General features: G+C 42.3%; 1 protein-coding gene across 10 annotated transcripts in view; it reads left to right on the plus strand.

Moving 5' to 3' along the window:
• SLC36A1 (solute carrier family 36 member 1) overlaps positions 1 to 19,035 on the plus strand; it is a 309,080-nt gene that overhangs the window by 104,065 nt on the left and 185,980 nt on the right. For all 10 annotated transcript variants that reach the window (XM_054684719.2, XM_016954085.3, XM_001168272.8 and 7 more), the window contains exons 2-7: positions 4,692 to 4,839; positions 9,459 to 9,549; positions 10,422 to 10,510; positions 10,982 to 11,077; positions 13,104 to 13,188; positions 13,611 to 13,829. In XM_054684719.2, the coding sequence (XP_054540694.1) occupies positions 4,697 to 4,839; positions 9,459 to 9,549; positions 10,422 to 10,510; positions 10,982 to 11,077; positions 13,104 to 13,188; positions 13,611 to 13,829 (723 nt within the window). In that variant the 5' untranslated portion in view covers positions 4,692 to 4,696. The remainder of the gene's footprint in view (positions 1 to 4,691; positions 4,840 to 9,458; positions 9,550 to 10,421; positions 10,511 to 10,981; positions 11,078 to 13,103; positions 13,189 to 13,610; positions 13,830 to 19,035) is intronic.

Raw genomic sequence — 19,035 nt, forward strand, 5'->3', positions numbered from 1 at the left:
ATACATTTTCCATATTGCATCCATTGCACAAAGTGATTCCACCTGCTCATTTTTAGTGCCCATCTAAAAATGGCATATTTTGTAGATTGAAGAGCAACACTTGTCTATTTATACAGCTAAAACAATAGTTACATAAGGAAAAAAAAGGAATGTTTTAAGGTTTGTACACTTAAATTTTTTTTTTTTTTTTTGGCCATCAAACTTGCAGACTTTTTTTACTCAGTTGCTCACTTTTCTGAGTCTGAATATCTAATGGAGATTTGGACTTTGTGTTCTGTTTACTGTCCTCAATAATCCGAAGGACAAGCTTGCCTTCAACTCTCACATAGTACAACCCTCATTTGGACAGTTAACAGGTGCTATTAAAATCTCCCATAGGGCAGGAACTGGCAATTGCAGCAATAGACTTGGCTATCAGATTTCATCAAAGGGAGCCTAAGGGCAGTGTGGCCATGGATGCCAGCACTCATGGGGACAGACAGAGAGCAGGAGGAGGAGGCCTTGGTTTCCAAAAAGAGCCATAGAAAGAACTCCGGGGAGTGGCTCTGCCCACTGTCTGATGCTTGAATCCTTACATAACTGCTCTGAGAAAGGGCTTTTGCTTGGATTTTTTCAGGGATAAGGGAACAGGCTTTCTCCCAGAGTGATCTGTTCTATTTGGAACAGATCTGTCTTTGATAGAAAGTTCTTCCTTACACCTAGCAAAAAATCAGCCCTCTTGACTCTCCACGTACTGATCCTAGCTCTGCCTGACCTTTGAGGCCCCAAATAACAAGTCTAATCCATGTGACAGCTTTTAAAGACAGTTTTTGTACCCCTCAAGTTGCTAGGTGGAACCTTCTCAGTGCTTTCAACCATTCCTCATTTAGTTGGTTTCCTACCCCTCTTGATCCTAGTTCTGACCCCTGGATATACCACAGTTTGTCATTATCCCTTTTATAGCATGCTGCCTGGAAGAGAACACATTATCTGGCAATTCTGAGTTGTGTAACATGTACCCATGTGTAACATCTAGCATGTAGAGTGGATGGAGCAGATGTCCACTTACTGGCCTGTAGAGTGGATGGAGCTGAGGTCCACTTACTAGCATGTGGGATGGATGGAGCCGATGTCTACCCATGATTCTCTCATGTCCTAATGCAACCTAGAATTGTGTTGGTTTATTTGGCATCTTGGATTATATTATTGCCTTCTGTTGAGCTTATCATCAACCAGAACTCCCAAGCAGAATTTTTTTTTTCTGTTTTCAATATGCATGCAGTTGCTTAGCCACATCTTCCATATCCCGCAGGCTTATCGGACCTTAAATCTATAGATTTCAGCTTCTTGTTGAGAAGTTTTCTTAGCAATATTCTGCTGTGGGTAACTTCAGTTTTTATACACAACATAAAGAAGTCTCTCTGCAGTGTTTGAGATAAATTGAACATCTGTACCAAGTAGACAACAGAGAGGTTTCTCGGTTGCTAGGGAAGGATTGGGCAATTAATAAATCCCTGTATTCCATCCTTTCACCTTCAGTAATATATAGGTGTCAACCTAAAGGAAGAAGTTGAGACACAAAATGCAATTTTTAACAGTTTACTTGAACTGTTTACTTGAACCAAGTGAGGACAGCTGCCCGGGACACACTTCCAAGTTGCCTGGGGGAGTGCTTCCTTCGGCCTTTGTTACCACAGGTTCTTAAAGGCAAAAGCGAACAAGGAGAGGAGTGATACAAAGTGACTTGACAGGAATTCTCATCAGTTTACAGAAATAGCATGGATTATTGATGGGCTGTACATTGTTGGACTATAGGGTATGAGTTATGATGTCTAGTGTTAGCATTTTATGACTTAGTGGTGTCAGTTAGCCTAGAACCCACATAGCAAGTGGCTTCAAGAGGTAATTATTTAACTCAAGGGGGGAGTGACACATGACTGCTCTCACATTTTAGTGCCTCTCTGGACCCATAATTTAAAGGGATTCCTCAGATAAAAAGTTTCTTTTCTTTCTCACAAGATTCACTTGGAAGGTTCTATCTTCAGATGCTTTTGGTATGTTGGAAGGGACTAGAAATTGGCAGCTTTTTCTTTTTTTCAGTAGAGGCAGGGTCTCACTATGGTGCCCAGGCTGGTCTTGAACTCCTGGGCCCAAGTGATCCTCCCACCTCGGCCTCCCCAAATGCTGGGATTACAGGTGTGAGACACTGCACTCAGCTGCTGTTTGCATAAATAATTATGTTCATTGACGCCTAGAATATTAGTGCTAGAGGGAGTTGAGAGATATTTTAGTTTATGCCCCTTGCTTTTTGCACGTTTGAAAATGGTTCACAGGTACTAAGCAAACTGTTGACAGAGGCAGGCTTGGTGCCTGGGCCTCCTGACATACCTATAAACTGATTTACGAGCTTATACCTGTATAGCAAGAGGTTTCAATGCTGGTATTAAGATACTTCAGAGTTTTTTTTTTTTTTTCTCCCGGCCCTCTAGTGAGTTTAATTGCCCCAGAGCTGGTTGGCGTCCTTGAATTCCTCTAGCTCATGAGTAAATGAAGCTCTCATAGATTTTTAGCCAAGTGGCTCTGGCAATGAAGCTAGGCAGGATCATCTCTGGGATTTCCAGGTCCTTTGCTGGCATTTTGCCAGGTACTTCCCTTGTGAGATAGCTCGGGGGTTCTTCCTACATTGCAATTGTTGAGAGAAAATGCGATCTCCCATGGATCTCTCTGGTGCCAGACTGGGGTGTTTCCAAAGGAGTACCCTGGCACTGGACCTAAGGGGAGCCTTCAGCGGAGCACCATCCTCTGGCAGGTGGTGCTGGGTGTCGGGGCAGGGTGGGGTACTGTGGCAGCAGTTGGAGGTCCAGTCTCCTCTCAAGGTAGCTGAGATAGAGTGCCCAGGCTTAAGGTGGGCATCCAGCCACAAGCCAGAGGACAGTCTGACGGGCAAGCAGCTGTGCCAGTCTGCCAAGTGTCGGGAGGATTTTTGTCATTTTTTATATTAATGTACCCTTTTTTTGTCACTTGGTTCTTGAAGAGCAGGAAGTTGACTCTTTCACTGTGCTGTAATACTCTTTCATAGCAACTGGGACTCTATAGAGTGGTTGTTTTCAGATTCTGACAGGGGTCAGGAGATAATGTTTTCTGCTTGTTACTACCTAGCTGTTGCAGGGCAGGTTACTTCATCTTTTAGCATTGATTCTTCATCTTTAAAGTAAGGGGCTTAGAGTGACCTGTGAAGGCTCATTTAGCAATGGTCTCTAGGATTCTAGGGGCCTACATCGCTCCCAAAATGTGTCCTTATTGTGTATCTTTAAGAAGCCGTTGCTCTTCTCTTTTGTGTAGTATTAATAGTATTCCTGAGTAAATCCACCCAGGGGACACCACTCTCACCACCGTCCCAACACATTGAAAGGACAGTTTTTTCTCTCACCATTTTAAAAATGAGCACATCTATAAAAATAAAAAGGAAGAAGAGTTGTGGATGGGAGATGTTGAGACGAGGGCCAGGGTGAGCACCTTTCAGGTTCCTGGTCCTCCTCTGAGCTGCTTTCAGCTACCATTTCTCAGTACTCAGGTTGGCAGCAAGAAAGGAGTCCCAGGGTCAGGGTATAAGAGTTACTGGTGGCCTCCAGAGAGTATAGGATCAGCCTGTGGTCACAGCAGAGAGAAAGAGAACGGCATGTGTGGCTCTGGGATTTGATGGGAGTTTCAGCAGAATTGGATGATCCAGAGGGGATTTCTGTTTTCTTTTGTTGTTGTTGTTGTTGTTGTTGTTTTTTTGAGATGGAGTTTCGCTCTTGTCGCCCAGGCTGGAGTGCAATGGCACGATCTCGGCTCACCACAACCTCCGCCTCCCGGTTTCAAGCGATTCTCCTGCCTCAGCCCCCCGAGTAGCTGGGATTACAGGCATGCACCACCACACCCGGCTAATTTTGTATTTTTAGTAGAGACGGGGTTTCTCCATGTTACTCAGGCTGGTCTTGAACTCCGGACCTCAGGTGATCTGCCCGCCTTGGCCTCCCAGAGTGCTGGGTTTACAGGCGTGAGCCACCGCACCCGGCCCAGAGAGGATTTAAGTGAAATGTGTTCTCTATTGAAGGCAGAGGAAAAAGAGTATACAATGAGAAATACCCAGATTTCCATCCCCCCAAGAGCTTGTACATATATATATACATATATATATATACACGTGTATATGTATATACGTGTATATATATATATACGTGTATATGTATATACATGTATATATATACATACACGTGTATATACGTATATATATATATACACAATTGAGCTATTGCACAAGGTCCAAGACATTAGCTCAGAGAAAGGAGTAGATAATCCTGACCTAAGGAATAGGGAATGCGGAATTCCAGGAAGCACTTCTCTTTCATTTTCCCCCACTCCTCCCAAGCAGTGCCTCACTTCTGCCTTGTCTAGCTGTACTCTGGAAAATTAAGAAATTTATGAGTGTAGCACCAAGTATACCAATGGGAAGGATGGGATTCAGAAGTCAAGTGAACTCAGCCCGCCTCTGTGTACTTTGCACTTTTCCATTTCCCTTGGTACCAGGCACTTTCATACTTAATCCATAGTGGAGCTGTCACAGTGAGCAACTCTGACAATGACAGCTTCTACCCCAGAGGCCACCCCAAACATGGAGCTAAAGGCTCCAGCTGCGGGAGGTCTTAATGCTGGCCCTGTCCCCCCAGCTGCCATGTCCACGCAGAGACTTCGGAATGAAGACTACCACGACTACAGCTCCACGGACGTGAGCCCCGAGGAGAGCCCGTCGGAAGGCCTCAACAACCTCTCCTCCCCGGGCTCCTACCAGCGCTTTGGTCAAAGCAACAGCACAACGTGAGTAGCTGTTACCTTCTCCTCTCCTGGGTGGGATTCATGTTCCTAAGCCTCCCTTGGACTTATTTTTCCCCCCAATTTCATCAGTCCTCCACTTTACAGATGAAGGTCAGCAGTGAAGAGATTGGGCGAGTGACCTCGCTGAGATTTGCCTTCCTGGGCTGCCACTCTCTAGGCAGTTTCTTACTCTTTGTTCCTTTCAGCTGTGTTGGCCCCCCAAGGCTGGTGCCAAGTGAGAGCTTGGACTTAAGAAAAGCTTCTACAGAGGACATTCTTTTAATTTAAAACTGTGTCATCTGTGCTAGAACCCCAAATAATTTCCAAGCATAATCGGAAGCTTCCTTTGCAAAGTCTCCCCCCGACTTCTGCCCCATCACCAAATCAGTATTCATTTGACTGAAGAAGTGGGAAGAGAGAAGAATTAACTTCTGCACTTAAAAAATTCAGGGTTGGTAGGAAAGGAAAGATAGACTTTGCATTCTCCAAAGAGGGCTTAATATCTTGTCTCCAGAAACTGGAACCCCAGACTCATTTGGGCTGAGTTTGGCCCTCTTCAGGTCTCACTTTCCCCAAATGTAAAGAAAAATTGAGGACTCCACCGCGAAGCTATGCTGGCTGTGTGGGGCTCACCGCTTGAATTAGAAAATTCAGAGGAAGTTTTGCTCCTCCATTGAGTTTCCCAGCTACTACTGATTTCAGCAGACCTCTGACTTTTCTCTGTGTCCCAGCATCTCAGCTTTTGCAGTCCTGTTTATTCCTCAAGCTTAGCTATTACCTTTTCTGTGTTTTCTTGTGGACTGAGTGTGACTTACTGAGAGATCCTTCATGTCCTAGACTTATGCCATTCCTGATGACTGCCCAAGCGGACCATGGAAGCTTCTCCTGGGCTCATCACTGGAGAAGCTCCCTCTGCCTGCACTGTCTGCTGGTACAGGGCATTTTCTCTTGCGAACTGGGGTGGAACTAGAAGAATGTCTGTCCACATTCCCGGCCCATCACCACCACTAGCTGATTTCTATGCCTCAGGCTGGAAGTACTCAACCAGTCCTCTAAGATTCTGTTTCTGTAGCTTATTTCTCAGGGGTATGCTTTTGTAGATTCCCCATTAGCCTGCAGTGGGAGTTAGCTGGTGGTAGATTGCTTAGAGCACAGCTGGCAGCAGTGTGGATCACCCTGCCCCTCTTTCCTCCAACCTTATCCGCATTGGCAGCCCCCATGCAGAAGCATCTCCACACACAGCCAATGGCATGTGATGGCTTCCCTTCAGAGGTCATGCTTGTTATCGTAAGATACTTCTAAGCTTCCTTCTCTGTAGTTTCCTTTGCAGTTTTTGCTCCTTTTTGATCTCAGATATCAACTTGTCTAAGCAATATTTAGCAGATGAGGTCTGGATTTTTATGTTTATAGAGACATCTCTGAAGCTCAAAACCTACCAACTAGCAACTTTAGGATAGTATCTCCTAGGTTTTGGACAAAATTATGTCCTTGTTTCTTGGAAATCGAACAAATCAGAAGATGCCTTCCTCAGGCTTGTATTGTGACATTTTCCAGAGTATACTTTGTTCCGAGGTTCCCTTCCTGCCTTGATGTTGTGATACAGCGTAGGTGACCAGGAAAGCCCATCTGTAGTTGATGGCAGGTATTACAGTCCCATCACAGGTGGTACAAGATAAAGTAATTTGCTGGGGCTTAGAGGACTGGTTGAGTACTTCCAGCCTGGGGCATAGGATCCACGCAAGGATTTATATAGAAAACATGCCAGGTATGATTAAGGTAGAGGTTGATTTGGAGGACCTTCTTAACCTAAATTAATCTTTTAATATGTCGGAAGTGTTAGAGACAAGTTTTTGAGCTGGGTTCCTTTTATATTTCTGCTTTGCCCCACCCTTTTATCTAGTTTGCCAAGGAACAAAATACATGGAAGTACTTCTACACCTACTGCACATATGCATGCACACACCTGGCTCTTCTAGAAGTCAAAGGCTCAGCAAAAACCCCTAGTTAGTGGGTGCAAATAGGAACCCCAAACACTTCCATGAGTTTCATGAGTTATTTCCTTTTATTTTTTTGAGACAGGGTCTTGCTCTGTTGTCCAGGCTGGAGTGCAGTGGCACAATCATGGCTCACTGCAACCTCCATCTCCTGGGCTCAAGTGATCCTCCCACCTTAGTTTCCTAAGTAGCTGGGACTACAGGCATGCTCCTGGCTACTTTTTGGTTTTTTTTTTTTTTTTGTAGAGATAGGGTTTTGCTATGTTGCCCACTTAGTCTTAAACGCCTGGGCTCAAGTGATCCGCCTGCCTCGGCCTCCCAAAGTGCTTGGATTATAGGCGTGAGCCTGACCTGTGAATTATTTCTTAATGTGTTCAGTGAGGTTATTTACTAACACTTGATGTTATCAAGCTATTGACTGCTTCGAAGACAGCCTCATTTTATGCTGTTGGGCAAATTTTTCTTCTTGTTGCCCCTCTGAGTTCCATTATATATATCAAGCCTCCATGCTTCTTCCCCATGCAAACTGAAACCAGCAGACTGAAACTGGCTCTCTAAAGGTGAGCTGGAGTAGTCATTTGCAAAATGTGGTCTGCACACTTTGTGGGCTTCCCAAGACCATTTCAAGAAGTCTATGAGGCTAAAACTCTCTTCATAATAATACTAAGATGTTATCTGCTTTTTCACTTGTGGGTATTTGCACTTATAATGTAGAAGCAATGGTGGGTAAAATTGCACTGTAGAACAAATCGAGGCAGTGGCACCAAATTATACTAGTTGTCGTTGTATTTTTCACTGCCACACATGCGCAAAGAAAAAAGCCCTTTGCACTTAAGAATGTCTTTGATGAAACAGTAGGATTACTAATATTTAAAAATTTGAGGCTCTTCAATATAGGTCTTTAATATTCTGTGTGACAAAATGGGAAGTATGCATGAAGTACTTCTATGAGTACCAAAATATGTTACTTGTCTTAAGGCAAAGACCTCGAGTGATTATATGAGTTGTCAACCAAACTTGCTGCCTTTTTTTTTTTTTTTCATAGAACTAGAAAGAACAACTAACAAACTGTAGGTCATTCAGACCCGAGTACTTGTAAGACATTTTCTTGAAAATGAAAGAAATCAGCCCATCACCTCAAGGAAAACAATAGACAATACGTATCTGTTGCCCAGAATAAAATTCAAGCTTTCAAGTAAAATTAGGAAAAAAAACCAACTTGTATCCAGTGCCATGAGCTTGATAGCCCCTCTACTTGAAGACTTTTCTGATGAGATTAGTGGTGATATTAACAAATGTGACTTTTTGATATTATTAATATACAATGAAGATGTTAGCATTTGGAAGATCTGTGTAAACTCAACCAAAGCATGATGTTAGGAATTCTGCATGGGTAAAAGATCCATTGAAAGAGCAAGATCACCAATGGATTTTTTTTTTTTTCCTTTTTTTTTTTGAGACAGTCTTGCTCTGTCACCCAGGCTGGTGGAGTGCAGTGGCACAATCTTGGCTCACTGCAACCTCTACCTCCCGGATTTAAGCGATTCTTCTGCCTCAGCCTCCCGAGTAGCTGGGATTACAGGTGCCTGCCACCACGCCCAGCTAATTTTTATATTTTCAGTAGAGACGGGGTTTCACCATGTTGGCCAGGATAGTCTCAATCTCTTGACCTCATGATCTGCCCGTCTTGGCCTCCCAAAGTGCTGGGATTACAGGCATGAGCCACCGCACCTGGCCTGACTTTTTTTTTTTTTTTTTAATACTAAATGTATCAGGGACTTCTGGCCTCTTATGGTATGGTGTGACTTTTATGCTGTTCACTTTGTATCTTTCTGTTACAGGGTTTGGGGCTTCTGTTATTATTATTATTTTTTAAAATTTCCCCTGTTCTCTTACCAGTGTTCGTCTGTCATTGTTTGGTTTGTCATCCTCTGTTGCAGTTTTGGGATCTGAGTCTTTTGTTTTTTTTGAGATGGAGTCTCCCTCTATTGCCTAGGCTGGAGTACAGTGGCGCGATCTTAACTCACTGCAACCTCTGCCTCTCGGGTTCAAGTGATTCTCCTACCTTAACCTCCTGAGAAGCTGGGATTACAGGCACATGCCACTATGCCTGGCTAATTTCTGTATTTTTAGTAGAGACGGGGTTTCGCCTTGTTGGCCAGGCTGGTCTCGAACTCCTGACCTCAGGTGATCCACCGCTTCGGCCTCCCAAAGTAGTGGGATTATAGGCATGAGCCAGTGTGCCCGGCCAGGTCTGAGCCTTTACAGTGGTCAGTTCAGTGGTTAGAACCAGAACCAAATACACTTGGAAAGGATAGAGTGTCTGAAGAGAGTTGGAGCACCCCTCTGGTCTAATCTCTGAGAGAAGGGATTCTCAGAAATGTCAGAGAGTGGAGACTTACAGCACAGTGGATAAGAGGGGGAGGTCTGGAGTCAGACTGCCCAAATTTGAATCCTGCCCCAGCCCTTTACTAGGTATGTGACCTTGAGCAAACTGCTTCATCATCTGTAAGATAAAATCTTACAGGGTTGTTGTGGAAATAAAATAAGATAATGCATATAAGCACTGAGATCCTAATAAAAGTTAACTGTCATGGTTATCATTTCCTTGGCTGTCTTCCACTTTAGATGGTTCCAGACCTTGATCCACCTGTTAAAAGGCAACATTGGCACAGGACTCCTGGGACTCCCTCTGGCGGTGAAAAATGCAGGCATCGTGGTAAGGGTCTGCATCAGTGGAGGGGAGTGGTGACAAATTTTAGGAGGTAGCTTTTTGTTGTTGTTAAAATGTACTTGCTTTAAAACATTTTAAATAGAGAAGCATTTTTTAAAAATCAGTTGACAAAAAGCGGAATTCAGACATTCATTCACTTAAAGATATTTATTGAGAGTGTTCTGTGTGTTAGGCACTGTTCTAAGCTCTTAGAATACATCAGTGAATTAAATATTCCTGCCCTCATGGAGCTTACTTCATGGTGGAGAGGATGTACTGAGATGGCTCGAGCAGTTTCTGTCAATAATATGAACTAATGAGTTAGTTACAGATGTCTGCCCATTTTCCACACAGTCTCCCATGCCCTGTTCCTAAATGGCCAACTGCAAGAATCTTATGTCGTCTTTTTGTGATTTACCTCCAGTTGACTGCCTGCCCAAAGCCATTCTGGTTTCTTTCGGAGTTGAAGAGAGACTCAGAGATGTGGGTTGCCCTTAGCTAAGTGCAGTCTTTCTTGATCTGGCATTGCTGTAAAGATAACTTACCCGTCTCACCTCACATCCCTTAGCCCAGCTCTTCCCACAGTCACAGGAGCCTTCTATTCTGCTGATGTGCACCAGTCTCGGAACAGACTTATCTTATGTCCTTCTTCTCCACGTGACTAAATCTCTCGAAAATGTGCTAAAGTTCAGATAACATCCATCTCACAGAGCTAATCTCCATGATCACATTTCTCTCTCTAATGCTGGGCCCAAAGTTTTGTCGCTGAAAACTGCCTTAGTAGCTTTTTAATCCTTTGCGAACTGAGTATCCATTGGGTTCACTCCTAATTCTACCTACTTTTCTCTCTCTCTTTTGCCTGCAATATCTGTCCCCAGATGGGTCCCATCAGCCTGCTGATCATAGGCATCGTGGCCGTGCACTGCATGGGTATCCTGGTGAAATGTGCTCACCACTTCTGCCGCAGGTGAGAGCCCTCTGAGCCACCTCTCAAGTGACAGATTGTCCTTTTGGGTTCTGTTATCAACCCTGAAAATGAGCACTGATGCAGACCACTCTCAATTCTTTACACTGGCTGGAGGTAGCAGCTTATGATTGCAGCGTTTTCCTTTCCCTGGTTATTTTTGCGTTCTTTTCTGGCTCATTATCATCTGTTAAATTTACTTATGCCCAGTGGGTACTACATTCTAATTTCATGGGCGTTGTAATATTTACCCCATTGAAATGATTCTACCAGATGGTTGTTAATTATAATAAAAGTAACCATCCTGTCGACTGAATACTTCTTATCTTTGAAAGCACAAGATACAGGACTCAGAGTGGTACCTCCAGGGTGAAAGATGGGAACTGGCCCAGGTCTCAGTGGCTCTTTTTGTTCTGTCATTGTCATTGTCTAATCCACGTGCTCTGTCCTTCCTCTTCCCTCCTGCTCTTCCAGGCTGAATAAATCCTTTGTGGATTATGGTGATACTGTGATGTATGGACTAGAATCCAGCCCCTGCTCCTGGCTCCGGAACCACGCACACTGGGGAAGGTAACTGATTTCCTCCTTCCTTTCAGCTGTGGCCTCCCAGTGTGAGGCCTTCAGATGGGGAGGTGCAACGTGGGAGACAGTGTAAAGCGTGGAAAGAGTGCTGTTTGGGTCGGTTGCCTTGGGCTGTGGCTCAGCTCCGCTGGTAGTAAGCTGTGTGACCTGGGGCTGGGTAACCCCTTTTTTCCTTGGGTTTTAGTTTTCATATCAGGAAACCATGGGGCCTGGCCTGAATGGTCTCTAGAGCCATTCCAGCTTTGGCGGTCTATGACCAGTGATTGTTTTTGATTCACTCATTTGTTCAACAAATGTATTTAAGCACTATCTTATAAATGGAACAAAACAGTTCTAGGTAAGAAGGGAAGATTTCCTGAAGTAAATTATGTGGTTCCTACCCTCCAGAGGCTTGTAGTCTGTGTAAGGAAAAAGCAGTGTGGGAAGAGAAGCCGGGGAACAAGATAAGAGACCAGTAGTGGGAGACACCCATAAGAAGAAAGTGTCATGAGCTAGGAGTACATCCTCAGTGCTCAGAGAGAGAGGAACTTTAAAGATTCTCTTGTCGGCTGTGCCAGATGAGAAACGCACGTGAGAGCTAGGAGCAGAGAAGGCTTCAGGAGAAGGTGAGATAAACTAGAGCAGGGTGTGGAGATGAGTTTGGAGGTGGGAAGTATTTGCAAATTTCTCGTTATGGTAACTCTTCAATGTTTGGAGGGAAATATTATGTTTGTTTTCTATATTTAAATGTAGGAAATTGATACTATCAAGGGCTAAAAATTCTTAAAAAAAAAAAAGAACCACATTAAAACTATGTTCTCTAGAAAAGTTCCTTTTTGTGGTCATAGAGGAAACTTACTTTCATTCATAGTCACCTTTATCCTGTGATGCAGATTATATAGTTCTTTTGGCCAAATTATTTTCTGTAACTGGGAGAAGCTAGATTGCCAGGTGACCACCATGAGTTGGGTGGTTGTTAATTCTTCCTTCCATTCTTTCTTACTAGTTCCTTTCTTCCTCCCTCCTTCCCTCCTTTCCTTCCTTCCTTTTAATAAAATGTGTGCTATTTTAATGCGTGCTCATAGTAAAAACTTTGTTTTGATCAAGATAGGACATAAAGTAAAAAGTGAAAGAAAATTTTGGTCACAGTTGCATGGGTAGCCTTTTGGAATTTGCTGTATAAGTAGAAACATACACATGTTCTTAAAGTTTTTTGCACAGATTGACCATACTATGTATACTGTTTGGAAACTTGCTTTTTCCCCTTAAACGTCTGAGACGTTTTTCTCTATCAGCACATAGAGATTTAACACATTCTTTTTAACTGCTGTGTAATGTTCCATTTAAGAATGGTCTATAATTTAATCACTCTGCTTTTGATGATCCTTTAGGTTGTTACCAGCTGCTATTGTTCAACCAGCAGTCTGTTTTTGGTACATCAGTTTCTGTGTCCTTAACTTGGGACTTGGTTGGTTCTTATATCCAAGTTATAGAGACAGTGAAGGGGACTACTTCCTTGTGTTTTATGTCAAGGGCTCCGTAACTAACAAAAAAGTGTGAGATGGGATAGGTGGGCAGATGTGTAGAGAGGATGCTAAGGGGCTGGGCAGTGGTCATGGTGTCTGTGCATGTGTCTGACCTCATGCAGCATTCCAGACGAGAAGCCAGGAAGGGGACATCGGAAACCACACAGATAGCACCTCCCTCACCTTCTTCCCAACGCCCCAGACCAGTGGCACCTAGCATGGTTTCTTCTCCTGCCAGGGCATCTCATCCTTGTCACTGCCATGAAGGGTCTGTGATGGCTTGGGGAAAAGCACTGTTAAAAAAACACTTAATGGGCACAATGTACACTGTTTGGGTGATGATTACACTAAACGCCCAGGCGCTACCACTATGCAGTATATCCATTTAACAAATCAGCAATTGTACTCCCTAAATCTATTAAAAAACAAAAACAAAAAACACCTCCCCTTCTGGGAGCATTGCATTTGTATTGTAACAGTCTTTGTATTCCTTCCTTCCCCACCTCCAGACGTGTTGTGGACTTCTTCCTGATTGTCACCCAGCTGGGATTCTGCTGTGTCTATTTTGTGTTTCTGGCTGACAACTTTAAACAGGTAGGCACCTGGTTAAAAAAGAAAAAAAAAAAAAAACCAGAGCGAGAATGGCAAAAGATGATTGAAGTTTTTGTTTAGGATTTTTTCCAAATCAGCTTTTGTCAACAAAAGAGTTAAAGTTTTCATATTTTACATAGATCTACGTCTTCTATTTGATTCCCATGGAAAGAGCTCGGGCATAGAGAAACCGCCACATGTCTTGTCCACCCTCTTGTCCTAGGTACATATGATCAAACCTAGCTCAGACAATTGGGTTGCTGATGATAGTCGTGAAGATCTCTAAAGATGGCTCACTGGCCACAGATTCTAAAAGGCCTTGTTCACACACCTGAGCCTTTCCTCAGGAACCTCTTCCAGCAGAGGATCCACCGGCCTCTGTTGTTTGAGAGGTGTTTCCGTTTTCTTCCTTCCCCTCATTCTAGGTGATAGAAGCGGCCAATGGGACCACCAATAACTGCCACAACAATGAGACGGTGATTCTGACGCCTACCATGGACTCGCGACTCTACATGCTCTCCTTCCTGCCCTTCCTGGTGCTGCTGGTTTTCATCAGGAACCTCCGAGCCCTGTCCATCTTCTCCCTGTTGGCCAACATCACCATGCTGGTCAGCTTGGTCATGATCTACCAGTTCATTGTTCAGGTACATGCCTAGGCCCTCCCCTATCATCTTGGTTCAATATTTTAAAAAAGCCAGGCGTGGTAGCTCACGCCTGTAATCCCAGCACTTTGGGAGGTGGGGGCGGGTGGATCACCTGAGGTCAGGAGTTTGAGACCAGCCTGGCCGTCATGGTGAAACCTGTCTCTACTACTAAAAATAGAAAAATTAGGCATGGGGATGTGGGCCTAATCTCAGCTATTTGGGAGGCTGAGGCAGGAGAATCGCTTGAACCTGGGAGGCGAAGGTTGCAGTGAGCTGAGATCATGCTACTGCACTCCGACCTGGGCAACAGAGCAAGACTCTGTCTCAAAAAAAAAAAAATATATATATATATATATATAAAATATATATATATTTACATATATGTGTATATATTATTATATTTTACATATATATTACATGTATATTTTACATATACATGTAATATATATTATGTACATGCATAATATATATTATAATATATAATGTATGTAATATTAATATATATTATGTATATATATACATAATATATATATGTAAGTGGAATGTAAATAGTTATATGTTACTACTGGTATATCTAGATTAGAGGTTCTGTTCTTGGGCCTTGTTGACATTTTGGGATGGATAAATTCTTTGCTATGGGGCTGTCCTGTGCATTGTGGGGTGTTTAGCAGCATCTCTGGTCTCTACTCATTAGGTACCAGTAGCGATCCCTCCATGAGTTATGACAACCAAAAATGTCTCCAGACATTGCCAAACCTTCCTGGGGGGCAAAATTGCCCCCCCACCCAGGGGGCACTGGTTTAGACTTTTTTCAATTAGATGGTTAATTCATGATCATTGTATACAGTTGGAAAATAGAGGAAAATGTTAAGATTAAAATAAGAAATAATTTTTCTAACCTGTATTTAGATAAGTAATTCCTTATCAACTCCAGTTAATTTTTATTTGTCAAAATTATAAATTCACTTGTTCCTTGCCCTCACTTAGCCCATGCAGGCAAGTCTGTGGGGTGGCATGAGAGAGAACATCTGTATACAGATGGGTAGAAAATCAGGCTGAGAAAAATGTGCCCTTAAACACTATGGCTGTTTGTGAAAATGAGAATGCATTTTCTAAGGCTTGAGAAAAGGAAAAAAGTAAAAGCGGGTAAATAAAAGCATAACTTAAAAAAACAAAATACTTAAATTCAGTTCCCCAAATAATTCATCATTACATATTCATTAAAATGCAGACAACACAAATACCTCTTGAATACCATGTCCCCACCCCGAGTCTCCTCTCAGGGACCCGCTGTATGTGATTGGTCTGTCTCATTCTAGATCCTGTGAATGGATTTACAGCCCATGTAAGTATATTGAGAAATACATTGAAATATATTTTGTTTTCGTTTTTGAAACATAATTTTTTAAAGTTACATGTTCATCTACCTTGCTTTTTTCCACCTTAAAAATGCCTTAGTGAGCCTTCCAGGTTAGTATTCCTGGCTCTACCTTGTTGTTGTTAGTTGTCACATTGTATCACAGCAAAGAGATTTGCTGCCATTTATTTAACAAGTCCCCACTCAGTGGCTATCAGGTCATGGATAATTTTTAGTATTATTTCAGTATTAAGACAGTGAGATGTTCTTATACATTCCTTTTTGTGGACTTGTATAAATACTTAAGATATTTGTCTAGATGTGTAATTGCTGAAGAGTGTGCACTTTTGAATTTTTGTTATGTTACCAAGTTGTTTTTTCCAAAAGCTATTTCCTAATTTCATAGAGACTCCCTTCCACAGTATTTAAGTGCCCATTTTTCCATCCTTACTAATACTGGATGTATTAGTATTATTTATATTAGTATTCTTTATATATGTATGATATATTAGTATTTATATATAGTATAATTATATTAGTATTATTTTGGTCAGTCTGACAGGTGAATATTATCTCATTTTCATACAGTCTGCTTAACAGTGACCCAGTCACCCACTGATATAGTTTCCAGGAAGACAGTGGCTCATAAAAAGCAGGACTTCTTGTGCTAAGCAAATGACATTATCAATTTAGATTAACATTTTGCTCTGTGAGTATTGACTGTTTTTTCATCACATTAAGTCAGATGAGTGGCAGCTATTGACTCTTCTGCAGAACTATTTTTTTAAACATAAAATAAATAGTTCTTCACGTCCCCTTTTTATGAGACTGGAAGGAGGGCCTGTGAATGCACTATAGACCATTTCCATTACCAAACAAGGAAGGGTAAATATTTACCCATGATTTCATGTTGTAATTAGAACTCTCAAGAGCACCTAGGATATACTCCACTGTACACTAAAGATGAATTGAGTGAGGCCACCCCCCATAGACAGACACACCTGCTGCATTTACTTTTAAATCATTGCAGGTAGTCGGGCTGTGGTGGTTGCCATGATCAGAGGGCTGGGATAAGAATTTGGGTTCTACAAAAAACCAAACACCGCATATTCTCACTCATAGGTGGGAATTGAACATTGAGATCACATGGACACAGGAAGGGGAATATCATACTCTGGGGACTGTGGTGGGGTGGGGGGAGGGGGGAGGGATAGCATTGGGAGATATACCTAATGCTAGATGACGAGTTAGTGGATGCAGCGCACCAGCATGGCACATGTATACATATGTAACTAACCTGCACAAGGTGCACATGTACCCTAAAACTTAAAGTATAATAAAAAAAAAAAGAAAAGAAAAAAAAAGAATTTGGGTTCTTATAGTGTCTCAGTCCCAACCAACTGGTAGTATCCATCCAGAGTGATGTCTATGCATAGTACAACCAGGACACAGAGCAATGTCTGCATAAGGGCAGCCCTGCTGATTTCTTGAGAGCAATTCTGAGTCTTCCTCTGGGCTTAGCCAGAAGTTGTGCTGTGATCAAATAGTGCCGTCTGCCTGGAGTACAACATGGGGGAAGAGGTTTGGCTGTGTTTTGATGTAGTCACTGCCCATAGTGTTGTAGTTGCTTCATTTTGATGTGTCATACAGCTAAAGATGCTCCCTTTAGGTCATTTTTGTTGCCGCTGGCTCTGCGGCTTGTTACTACTGTTCTGTTTTGGCATTGTGCCCCACTTACCATGAGGATTCCCCTACTGTTCAATGTTTCTGAATTTTTTCCCTAATCCTAAGCATGTACGTGACTGTTCCTCTTGCCCCTCATGCACGTGCCATTGTAGGTAGCAGACCAAGGTCTTCCACAGAGAGCAGGTTCCTCTCTGTCTTCAGCATGTGGAGTCTCAAATGGAACAGTTCTGGGCAGAGTGCTTTGCACAGAGGGTGCTCCCAATAAATGTTTTATCACTGCATATCGTTGCTTCTGAGATGTATTTTTTCATAGTTATAACAGTTTCAGGATTGCAAGAGTACATCTCACAATCCATGTGTACCTTTAACAGCATTTTCTCAAAATACTGTTATTATAATTGATAATATGGTAAGACCTCACTTAATATCATTGATACATTCTTAGAAACTGCAATACATTAAATGTATGTATAGTGAAATCAGTTTTTTTCTCATCAATGTTATAACAAAACAGCGTTGAAGGAAGTGACTGTACGTCATTTCACTTAAAGTCTCAGTTTCCAAGAACCTATTGACGACAAGGGAGGACTTACTGTGTTGTAGAATTGAGGAGATATGTTAATAACGAGCTGATTTTAACATGTATGTTTCTTTATAAATTAAACTTTTCTCATTTAGTTGGTTGGGTCAGTAGCAATCAGTAAGTATGTAGAATAATACACTTCTGCTGGCCTCATTCCCACAATATCCCCACATATGGATTGTGAAATTCCCAGTCTGATACTTGAATCTGATCTGATGTATGAATAAGAGCAGGAGTCATTCACTAACCAACAGATAGCACCTGTTTCCAATAACTTAGGTTACATTTGTGACTCAGGAATAATTACAGGCCACTCTTGCTCTCAAGTCCCATTGTAGAGGAAAAATACCTATTACCCTGTCTTCATTCCAGGTATTGAAATGCTTCTTACAAAGGGATCTAACAGATTTCTTAGCAGGGGCGCAGGGAAACATATTTATTTAATTTTTTTATTTTTTCAAAAGCAATATTACTGCTTTGAAATCTTTCAAAGTGAAGGCTGTTATAGAGCTTAATAATGGATCTCCTTTTACTTGCCTGAAATTATTCTGAAGCCTGTTAAGAGCATGCCCCATATTATCCAAATAGCCATACAGTTAAATCAATTTTAAAACATTGTAAAAGGCTGTTTTAACATCAATTTTTATTTTAATTGAAGCAACATATACATGTGGTTTAGAAAACCAAATTGTAAAAAGACAGCAGCTTTGAATCCCTCCTCCCCACCCTGCCCCTTCCACACAGTCTGTTACTGGAGACTGTTGTTCGGTGGAGGATTTTGTGACTATACCTCTGTCTTAGTCAGGGTTCTCTAGAGGGACAGAACTAATAGGATAGATGTACATATATAGGGGAGTTTATTAAGGAATATTAACTCACGCAATCACAAGTTTCCACAATAGGCCGTCTGCAGGCTGAGGAGCAAGGAAGCCAGTCCAAGTCCCAAAGCTGAAGAACTCGGGGTCTGATGTTCAAGGGCAGGAAGTATCCAGCACGGGAGAAAGATGTAGCCTGGGAGGCTAAGCCAGTCTAGCCTTTTCACGTTCTTCTGCCTGCTTTTTAATCTGGCCACTGGCCGAGCTGGCAGCTGATTAGATTGTGCCCATCCAGATTAAGGGTGGGTCTGCCTTTCCCAGTCCACTGACTCCAATGTGGCAATACCCTCACAAACACACGCAGGAACAATACTTTGCCTCCTTCAGTGCAATCAAGTTGACACTCAGTATTAACCATCACAACCTCCTTCCTTATACAACCTTAACATTGTACCTGCAGTTAACAGTTGCCCTTTTTCTGGCCCATTTTTTAAAGCATTCTTTTTGCTCCTCCTCCCCACATGTTCCAACCCTCCTGTTGTGTGCTTCTTGGTAATACTTTGAAAGTGCTCAAGTTCATTGATGAGAATTTTAAAAAGGAGAAGAAAAGAAGAGGAAAAAGGAAGAGAGCCAATATAAAAATGTACCACTCTCTCTTCCCTTCCAGCTTTATCTTTGATGTTTATGTAGTTGTATCAGAGTGAATATATAAATTAAAATTAAAATTTTTTCTCACTAATATTTCATAAGTAGTTTTTCATGTTC

Source organism: Pan troglodytes, chromosome 4 (assembly GCF_028858775.2).
Source record: "Pan troglodytes isolate AG18354 chromosome 4, NHGRI_mPanTro3-v2.0_pri, whole genome shotgun sequence".
Lineage (NCBI taxonomy): Eukaryota > Metazoa > Chordata > Mammalia > Primates > Hominidae > Pan > Pan troglodytes.